At 56.6% G+C, this 10,897-nt stretch overlaps 1 protein-coding gene across 1 annotated transcript in view; it reads left to right on the top strand.

Moving 5' to 3' along the window:
- Nucleotides 1–9,946, top strand: part of SNX29 (sorting nexin 29) — a 452,780-nt gene extending 442,834 nt beyond the window's left edge. Inside the window, exon 21 of the mRNA XM_054714743.1 lies at nt 9,638–9,946. Within this exon, the coding sequence (XP_054570718.1) occupies nt 9,638–9,767 (130 nt within the window). The 3' untranslated portion in view covers nt 9,768–9,946. The remainder of the gene's footprint in view (nt 1–9,637) is intronic.
- Nucleotides 9,947–10,897: the final 951 nt, after the last annotated feature.

Here is a 10,897-nt window from a genome sequence, read left to right on the forward strand (position 1 = left end):
CCCTCGTCACGGCCCTGGCACAATGGCCCAGGCCTCGGTCCTGGCCACTTCCATGATAATAATGCTGGTCCCCACGTGGCCTCCCCTTCACACTGACCTGGGGGCCGGAGGAGCTTCCAAGTCATCTAGACAGCGGCTCTGAGAATCCTGCCTGGCCTGGAGCCCGTCCCGACAGCCTCCTCCACGTGCAGAAAGTGCGAATGCTAAGGGAGTGGCCTTTATTCTGAGAGAGTGCTTATACCACGTCGGATCAGCGACAGTGCCGGTGGGGACAGCTGGGCTGTGGGATGTGTCATGTCCTTAGTTGGCCAGTGTGGCACCTACAGTGGTTGTTGCATGTTGGTCATAGAGGTGACCCAGTGATGGGGAAACTGCCCAGGTCTGAACGTCATGGTTTTGTTCCCATGGAAACGCTGAGCCCTCGCTCACCACTGGCTGAGTGGTCTGCACCTCTGGAAAGTGGATCAGCAGAGCGCGGGGACCTCACCTATCTGCCATCTCGTGGCCTTCCCGGCCCATACATTGCCCTGCAGCCAACAGCAGCTTCGTCACCAGAGCCTGTCTTTCTCCTCCTGGAGCCTGTTCCAGGCCGTCCCTCTGCCCGGAAGCCCTCTCCTTCCCCTGTCCTCACTGAGCCCTCCTCATCCCTCGGTGCTCGGTCCTCCAGCTCCCTCCGTCCCCAGCACCGTGCTTGGCTTGTGTGATCACTGTGCTCCTGCCCACCCCCCAGTCAGATCCCTAGTCTGAGCAGCTTGAAGGCCAGAGCTGAGTCTATGATCTCCCCAGAGCCCAGCTCAAGGTCCAGCCCCGACCCGGGAACAGTGCTGGTCACCCGGGTTCACTGGCAGGTCCACGGTTCCCTCGCCCTCGTTGCTGACAAGACACGTCCTAAGGCTGGCTGACTGCCCATTTGTTCTCCGACAATTCTTCGCGCTGTCTCCAAACACCCCACCAAATACCACCTCTCTCCTATCTCCGGAGCTCCGCGGGCCCTGCTGGGAGGCTGGTTGTGTTCCAGAAAGACAGGGACGGTCCCTCTGGGGCCTCGCAGCCACTCCCCCGGCCAGAGGATAGAGGGCGTTGAGGAGGTGGCTCTGGGGAAAGGGGAATGGGAGGTTTGGGAATTCGCTGTATTTCAGTAGTTTGTCAAGTCTTTGTAAAAGCCTCTACCAGGTCCTTTGATATATTGATGGCACGCAACCCAAGTTCCTAAGATTCTGCCAGACTTCCTGTGCTGCTCACATTCTTGTCAGTTATCTCAGGGCCTCGGAAGAGCCACCACGATTCCTAACGCTAACAGACTCAAGACGTATGTGCCAACGATATGTGAATGGCAGGCAGGCCCGGCACCATCCCCATTTCGCAGTCAGAGAACCGAGTCTTGGGAGGGTCATGCATCTTCCTCCAAGCTCCTAACCTGTGTCACTGAAGGAACGCAGGTTTTCTGACTCGGAATATGGAGTTAAACCAATGACTCCATGGCCTTGGGAAATCCCTTCTGGTGGGGACGGGCCTTTCCTGCCCTCCAGACCCCCCTTTCTTGTCTATAAAATTGGGGCAGACACGGCCGCTGCACTGAAGCAGCCAGGAGAATCGGGAATGTAGTGGTGCTTTGCTCACCAGCTCGGTTCTTGCCCAGCCCCAGAGCCACAAGCCCACCTTGTCACGGAAGCACAGGCTGCTGGGGAAGAGACAGCTAGTTTCTCCTCGGCCTGTTGCTCCAGGCACTGCCCCTCTCTAGGTCTCACCAGGGCGCGAGGCAGGGAGCTGGTTCTAACGCGGGCTGTGAGGAGTGAGAATTTAATTTCGAAGACAGAGAAGGTGATGGGATTGGAGGCAGCGGCTGCAGGGCTCCAGTGAGCCTTAGTTAAAAAATAAAATAAAAATCAGTGGCCTTTATTAAGTTTGTCCTCATCAACTTGAGGTCTTCTCTCTCCTTGCCCTGGACCTCCCACACATGCCCCGGGCTCTGGGGATGCACCTCAGGCCCGGGCAAGGCTCCTCCCCTTCCTCCATCCCCAGATCCCGCCCCCGCCAGGCTGCACACACCCACAACCCCGTGCCTTCAGGTACTGCTCTTAAACCAGGAATTTAACATGCACTCTACCCTCCTGGCAAATCTTAAGTGTACTTGTTGACTGTGGGTACCGTGCTATATGACATCTCTAGAGCTTATTCTTGCTCAACTGAAACCCTATGGCTGTTGATTAGTAACTCCCCACCCTCACCTCTCCCCACCTCTAGTAACCACTACTGCAGCCTTTGATTCTGTGAGTTTGACTCTTAGGTACGGTGTTGAGGTGTTTGTCCTCTGTGACGGGTTCGGTTCACTCAGCAGTGTCCTCTGCGTTGTCACGCAGGCTGACTGTCCCACTGTGCGCACACACCACACTTGCTTTATCCACTTGCCCACCCGGGGTTGGGGGTTTGCGAATCTCGGCTGTTGTGAATAATGCTGCAGTGAGTAGGAGGGCAGATATCTCTGAGATCCCGGTTTCAGTTCTTAGGATAAAACCCAGAAGTGGGATGGCTGGGTCGGAAGGCAGTCCCTTTGGTGATTTTTGAGGCTCCTCCATACTGTTGGCGGGAGCGGCCCACCGAGTCTGCCCCGCCCTCACCGACAGTCGCTGTCCCGTTTTCTAGATACCTGCCATCCTGACAGGTGTGCGGCGGTGTCACTGTGGGTTTGATTTGCATTTCTCTGATTTAAAAATAGGCTAAGGACTTGAATAGACATTTTTTCCAAAGAAGACATGCAAATGGCCAACAGGTCCATGAAACTATTAGATGGTTTTTGACCTGGAGAATGAATGTCAGTTTCGTGTGGTTTGGCCTCATACGTGCCAATGAGTCCTGTCCCCACTCTCTTCGCTCCAGCTCAGTGCTTTCAACAGAACCAGCCCTGCTCATCAGCTGCCCTGCCACCCATCGCCCACTAGTCATGGGCCCGCCCCAGTGTCTGCACTCAGCTGGCCCAGCTAGCTCATCTTCCCGGAGCCTCGGCGCCATCCACTCTCCCGTTCCTGGGACTTTGTGTACAACAGTCCTGCCCACTCACTCCCAACCCCAGGGGGCTTAGCTCATTGTCACTGCTGCTCTGACCTTTGGATTGAGCTGTGCCTGGCACCCCTAGGCCTGCTCCAGCTCCGATGGACTGGCACCCCCGCCCCCATTCCAGTCTACCCTGGTACCCGCCGCACTCACTGAGTCAGCCTGGGGTGTTTGACAGACGCCATCTCAGTGGCTTCTCCCTGCAGCCCCGAGGTCAGTCCTGCTGCCGGGGAGGGCAAGTCGCTGGGCCCACACACCCACCACAGGGCCGTCGGCCTCCATGCAAATCTAAAGAGCCACTCACGGCGAACCATCCATCTCCCCCTGCCCATCCTTCTCGCTCTTCCCCTCCAGGAAGCCCTCTCACTGCCAGAGCTCAGCACCCTGTGTGCCCGGTGTGAAGCGGCCACCATGTTCCACCGTCACAGTCTGCTCTGGGCCCACCCTGCCTCTCCCCAACGAGGCTGTGGGCTCTTGGGACTCTGTTAATCTCTGTACACCCAGGGCCTCGCTGGCACCTCCTGCCAGGTACTGCCCCAGCTGTAACCACATACTGCTCAGAACCACCCACCTTTGTTACAGCAACGGCAGCAAGGACCTTATCTAAGGAAATGACGCTGGCAGGTGGCTTCTCTCTCGTCCCTGTCACAGCTCTGATCGTCCCCATGGGACAGACAAGGGGATGAGTCTCAAAGACAGCAGGGCCAGGACGGGATGCGGGCACCTGGCTCAGAGCCCCGTCCTGCCCCCCTGCCCCAGGTTGCCTACCCACGTAGTCGGTGCCATTGGTTGAAAAACAAAATGAAGTGGCCGTTGTCCTTGGCCCCATTGACCTGTGACTCTCCCTCCCCAAAAGCCACTAAGTCTGGGGCCCAGTGACTCTGGTCACAGCACGAAGGGCTCATCCTGCCCTGCCTGTCACGCCCAGAGATAGCCACAGGCTTAGGGTCGAGCCCCAGGTGAGGGGGGTGGTTTAAAGGACATTTACACGTAAGCCCACCTATGCAGTGCGAGCAGATATTCCTTCAACATCTTCCACCCGTCCTCTGGGGCGCTTGGGGAAGAAGAGGCTTTGGTAACAGGGGTGTTTGGAAAGGAGAAAGGGACATATTGGCTCTGGGCCCTCAGTAAATGCCCTTCTGAAGGAGGACCGAGTGGCAAGCAGCTAGACTGGCCGCAGAAATGGCTCGCGGGAGCGGGGACTCCACCCTGGTCAAGGTCAAATGTTTTTTCTTCCGTGCTCAGAAGGAAAGCACACCCAGGCTCCCAGGGCAGAGGGTAATAGAGGGCTTTTCATCTGTCATCACACTGAGATACCGTCCCCAGCTCCACACGAGGGGAGTCCCACTGAGCACAGTGGCCGCGTCCTTGGAGAGGCTTGAAAATCAGGTCATCATAAACAGAATGGCTCCTAAGACCCAGGAAGGAACCCTGCGGGGGTCACACTTCCTTTTGGGTGTGTCTTATTCCCTCCTTCAGCTGGACTGGGCTTGGATGAGCCAGATCTGCCGCTTACTCACCGGGAGGCCTGGCCCCTGAGCCCAGGGCCCGTCCAGAGGTGGCTGTCTGCCTGTAGAGCCCAGCGTGGCTCAGGACTCAGTGGGGAGCCCTGGCATGGAGCCCGGGGATAGGAGAGTGAGTTCATGTTAGTTAGGTTTGTTTTTTAAAGTGTTTTGGTCCAGTGAGGTATTTATTACACAAGTCTTTTATTTCTCATTTATATTTTCTACCAGCTGTAATCTCACCACTTCCTATTCAAATCTCAGTCTGTGCAGCAAAGGAAACCACAACAAAATGAAATGACAACCTACTGAATGGGAGAAGGCACTCGCCAATGATACATCCATTAAGGAGTTAATACCCAAAATACTTACTAGTAAGGAACTCGTACGACTAAACTCCAAAAACAATCTGATTAGAAATGGGCGGAAGACCTGAATAGACATTTCTCCAAAGAGGACATACAGATAGCCAATAGACATATGAAAAGATGCTCAGTGTCACTAACAGGAAATGCAAATTAAGACCACACATATCACCTCACACCTGTCAGAATGGCTGCCATCAATAAATCAACAAACAACAAGTATTGGTGAGGAGGTGGAGAGAAAACCCTTGTGCACTGTTGGTGGGAATGCAGACTGGTGCAGCCACCAAGGAAAATAGTATGGAGGTTCCTCAAAAAATTAAAAATAACACTTATGATCCAGCAAGCCCACTTTTGGGTATTTATCTGAAGAAATCGAAAAGACATACGCACCCCTATGCTCACTGCAGCATTATTTGCAATAACCAAGCTATGGAAACAACCTGAGTGTCCATCAGTAGACAGGTACAGAAGAGATGGTACGTACACACAAGGGAATAGGACTCAGTCATAAAAAAGAATGAAATCTTGCCATCTGCTACAGGGATGGACCTAGAGGGTATTGTAATGAGTGAAATAAGTCACACACAGAGACAAATACCATATGATTTCACTAATATGTGGAATCTAAAAAAAAAACAAAAAACACACAAAATAAATAGATAAACAAAACAAACAGACTCATAGGTACAGAGAACAAATTAACCTTTTGCACTCGGATGTCGAGTGTGACTCGACACGGCTAGCATTAGAATAAAGGAATCGAGAAAAAAGCAAGCAAGTGCAAAGGGTTAATAGTTGCCAGAGAGGAGGGGACTTGGGAGAAAAGGTGAAGGGATTAAGATGTACAAATTGCCAGTTATAAAAACAGTCACAGGGATGTTCGTACAGCACAGGGAATATAGTCAATAATATTGTAATAGCTATGTATGGTGTCAGGTGGTTGTAGACTTATGGGTGAGCACTTCATAAGGCATATAAATGTCTAATCACTATGATTTACACCTTGAACTAATATAATACTGTATGTCAACTATAATTGAAAAATTAAAAAATAGTTAAAAAAAGAAAATGCAGATTAGCACCTAAGCCACCAATGAAATATTTTGCTGTACTTTAAAGTGTTTCAAACCAAAAGATTCACAAAGCTTCATTGGAGTAATGGCTGTTTAGTAATACAAAGTTAAGAAGTAACAATAAGTGCTGTAAAAAAGGAAAGGAGGAGGAAGGGAGGTAAAGAGGGAAAGGAGGAAGGAGGAAGGAAAGAAACATTTGTGCTAGGCAGAATAATGGCCCCCCAAATGCCTGCACCCTGCTTCCTGGGACCCATGAATGTGTCCCTTTCTGTGGCAGAGGGGACCCCACAGCTGTGACTCAGGGTCTCAGAAGAGGGAGGTTATCCAGGCCCGGTGTGGTCACAGGGTCCTTAGAGGAGGGAAGATCTGGGGGTACTGCACTGCGGCTTTGGCATGGAGACCGCCAGCTGGAGGTGATGGAAAAGGTGGGAAAACAGATGCACCCTGACTTCCGCCCTGGAAGTTCCATTCTAGGTGTCTGCCCTCCAGGACTGTAGGACAGTGCATCACAGCTGTGTGGTCCTAAGCCACTAAGTGTGTGACTGTGTGTTACAGTAGCCATAGGAGGTCAGAGTTCACCAGCCCTGCGCTCACGGCCACAGCCCGCCCTCCAGCCCACCCTCCGCCCAGCACGCAGGAGCCACTTAAAACACAACCAGATTGTGGGCTCCCCGCCGGAGCCTTCAGCTGCACCCTTCACTCCCTGTCCCTCTCAGGGCACTTCCTGCCATCTTCAGGCAGTTTGCCCCTGGAGCTCACAGGGATGTTAACATGTCATCTATATATATATAAAAGCCTAAGCGCACCATCTCTTCTTTATCTGCACCTATGGGGTCCCCCAGCCTGGCCTGCACCCTCTAGCAATCCAGGACCCCTCGGGGGATGTCGGACTGCCAGTTTCGGGATTGGGACCGTTAGACCGACAAGAGATGTAGTAGTGCATAAAGCGGCAGGCGGCCGGGGAGGATCCCTTATGGGGCACCACACCGCTCCCACTCAATCCGGGCCCCATTGTGCTTGCCGCTGCTGCTCAGTAGTGCTGCTGTGGAGGCGGGAGAGGCTCGTGCCACAACCGTGCGCTTGCCAGCCATGAACCCGGCATCTAGAGCCTGACAGTCAGCTGAGCGGCGCTACCACTGTGAGAGTGCACTGACCACCAGGGGGCAGCTCCTGTGTTGAGTGTCTGCCCCCTGGTGGTCAGTGCACGTCATAGTGACCTGTCTGGTCATTAGGTCATTCAGTTGCTTAGGCTTTTATATATATACTAGTGGCCCAGTGCACAAAATTCGTGCACATTAAAAGGATTAATTAGAGGAAATAATATTGCTACTTGCCCTTTCTCTATAATGGAAGTGTCAGAGATGAAAGAAAATTAGTACAACGTATATGAAAACCTTCATCCTGTCAGAATCTGGGGCACAACACGGGACCCAGAGTCAAGTCCCCGCCCACCCACATGCACCTCAAAATTGCGTGAGACCCAGACCTGGCTGGCCCCGCCCCCATTGGCCTAGATCCAGACCTGGCCAGTCCCACCCTTGTCAAGCCCGGCTGGGGGACATAGCCTCAGGTCCCCTGCCCTGGCGCCAGGACGGGGGGCATGCCTTGAGGTCCCCCGTCAAGCCCTGCCAGGTGGGGGACATGGCCTGAGATCCCCTGTCAAGCCCCGCTGGGTGGGGCGCATGGCCTGAGGTCCCCCATTAAGCCTTGCCAGGCGGGGGAGGGGGGGCGCAGCCTCAGGTCCCCCGGCCCGGCACCGGGAGGGGGGCACAACCTCAGGTCCCCCATCAAGCCCCGCTGGGCAGGGGGGCACGGCCTGAGTTCCCCCGACCCAGCACTGGCATGCACCTTGAGGACCCCCGTCAAGCCCCGCTGGGTGAGGAGCATGGCCTGAGGTCCCCTGTTAAGCCCTGCCAGGCAGGGAGGCATAGCCTCAGGTCCCCTGGCCCGGTGCTGGGGCCAGGGGTGTGGCCTGAGGTCCCCCAGCCTGGTGCTGGGGTGGGGGGAGCAGCCTGAGGTCCCCCAGCCTGGTGCTGGGGTGGGGGTCGTGGCCTGAAGTCCCCTGTCAAGCCCCACCTGGTGGGGGGCGCAGCCTGAGGTCCCCCGGCTTGGCACTGAGATGGGGGGAGCAGCCTGAGGTCCCCTAGCCCAGCACCAGGACGGGAAGTGCACCTTGAGGTCCCCTGTCAAGCCCCACCGGGTGGGGAGCATGGCCTCAGGTCCCCTGGCCTGGCGCCGGGGCGGGGATCGTGGCCTGAGGTCCCCATCAAGCCCTACAGGGGTGGGGGAGGGTGTAGCCTCAGATCCCTGCTGATTGCTCTTTAAGGCTCCTTATGGGAACTTGGGTGCAGCCATCTTTGTGACTGAGTGATGGTAAATTAGCATATTCCCTCTTTATTAGATAGGATAGATGGCATGTTAACATCCCTGTGAGCTCCAGGGGCAGGAGAACCTGCCTTGTTCCCCGTGCTCTCCTCAGTGCCCAGACAGCGCTTCCCACCTGGGATGAAGGAAGGCATGCACGTCCTTCAGGGTTTCTCTATACATGGCAGGGTATGCCCTCCCTAAAAGACTGTTTTAATTCCTGTACTTGGAAACTAACAGATCACAGCATGGCATAGGCCCACTACACCGCCTCGTCCTGGTCGCCCAGAACTACGATGTCAGCTGTGAGAGCTGCTGCTCGTCGCCTCACGTTGTTTTTATCCACGTGTGCACCTTTGTCTCCTTTTCCTCCCACATGAACCCAAGACCCTTTTCCCACGTGGATACGCCACGCCTCCAGGGCCGGGCGGGAACACGGACAGCCCGCGCGGTGTCCTGACTGACATCACCACTCCGCGTGCTCCGTTTCCCCCGATCTCCACCTCGCACGTGTTCGGGAGAAATACTATGTTTTCCCTTCCCCCGTCTCATGACAGGGTCCTGACCATGTGCCCAGGTCATGCACAGGCCAGTGATCTCTCGAGAACCATGCAGCTCCCTCCCTCGTGTCTACCGCCGAGGATGCCGTGTAACCCAGGTCCTCGAATGCTGCTTCTCTCTCCTTTTCTACAACCTACTCTCCGGTCTTTTCTGAGGCTCCCGCCTGACCGCCCCGGGGAGGAGGCCCGGACCCCCACTTTGTTTTAGCCGCATCCTCATCGCACCTCTACGGGTGGGTCAGCAGATGCGCTCCTCTGTCACGTCCTCACCACCCCGCACTCTGCGTCACCAGTGTCAGTGACCCCCTGGGAGGATGCCCTTATTCCACGCTGGCATCCGCCCCGACTGCCCTCTTAGGATGAATTCTACCAGCCCTCCCGTGTCTGTGCGGCACCTCTCATGACTGCACTAGTGTCTGCAGTGTGTCCAACGCCTTCTCTTCCGACTGGAACGTGCCTTTGCTGGAAGAGCAATGAAAAGGGGGGGAGTGTGGGAGGGGTGAAGGCCATGGCTGGTACCTTCTCTCACAGCCAGAGCTGGTGCCCCCACAGCTGTGCGGGGTGCTTTGGAAAGGGAAAGTGTACGGAACAGTGTGGATTCTCCGTGTCTCCGTGTTGCATCACCAGCCAGCTGGGCAGCAGCTGTCCGTGAGCTCTGCTCCGGTGTCCGGTCCCTGCGTTCGGAGCCCCACTTAACCCATTCTCCCCTCTTCTTACAGTGACGCCGCCCCTCCCGGAGAGCCACTGAACAAGAGCAGCCGGCCCAGGGTGGCCTCCCGCTTCCCCAAGCTGTCCCGCAGCCACCCCAGGGAGACGCGCAACGTGGAGCCCCAGAGCGGTGACCTCTGACCTCCGTGGACTCCCAGACTCAGCTTACGTGCTGCGCTGCTGCCTCCCCGGCCACCTGCCCCCAGTCCGGCCACGGCAGCCGGACCTGCCACTTGGAGTGACAGCCACACGCACCGGTGAACCTGAGAGCACACCTTCCCACCGGTCACATGGCACCGATTAAACTGGTCAGACGTGGACACGTGGGCACCACTCTCCCGGGTCTGCCCGAGCAGCCAGGCCTCCTTCCCCCCTCCAGCTCGGGGGCCGGCGGAGGGGCCAGGTGGGCTTGGAGCCCCCGGTTCCTCAGAAACGGCCTCTGGCTTTTCCCGCTGGGAGCAGGAATGACTGTTACAGTCCTCTTTCTCCTTCCTGTGACTGCCTGCTGCAGCCTACGGCCAGTGGGCGGTTTCCTTTCCATTTTCTCTCCACCAGTAGCCATTAGACACGACCCCTTGCCGGCGCCCCACGGCCAGCCTCAGCTCTGCGGCCTCTCCCACAGGAGACCCCGGGGCCGCGTGCGAAGGAGCCCGTTGGCAACGCTGAACTGTGGCTCCCAGGGCACGCTGGCTGCTGGGAGGAGCGGCCCCCAGGAAACCCAAGGCCCCGGATCCACAGGCACCTTGTCAGGTTCAGGGGACCTCACCCACCCACCCAGCCAGCCGTGGCAACCTGGTGCCCCCCACGGTGGAGCGCCCTGGGCTGCCCGGGAATCGGCGGCCTCACCTCCCAAACCGAGAGGCCTCCCGCGGTGAGAGACGCGGCTCTGCAGAGGCTCTTAGGCCCTCGGCCTGCAGACCTGGCCCCGAGCTCCATGGGCTGCCACGTGGCTCGTGTGAACGGGGGCATGTGTCCACCTTGAACAGATCATGGTCATTCCCTAAGACAGACTCGAGGGCACCCTCTGCCCCCATGTGCTTGCAGGGGAGAAGGACCCTGCGCCCCTGAACTGATAAAGGTGAGAGCGCGGCCTCACCCGGCTTCCCCCAGCGCTCCCCGTCAGGCCCTCCAGGGCCAGGGCCGCCGGCTGCACACAGTCATGGGCTTGCCTCTCCCCTGGGCATGAGCACTGGGACGCGGAGGCCGCGTTTCTGGGAGATACTAGAAGGCAGGTGCGAGGCTGTGACAGACTGCGCGGGGATGAGTGAAAC

The sequence above is a fragment of the Eptesicus fuscus genome, chromosome 4, assembly GCF_027574615.1.
Source record: "Eptesicus fuscus isolate TK198812 chromosome 4, DD_ASM_mEF_20220401, whole genome shotgun sequence".
Taxonomy (NCBI): Eukaryota; Metazoa; Chordata; class Mammalia; order Chiroptera; family Vespertilionidae; genus Eptesicus; species Eptesicus fuscus.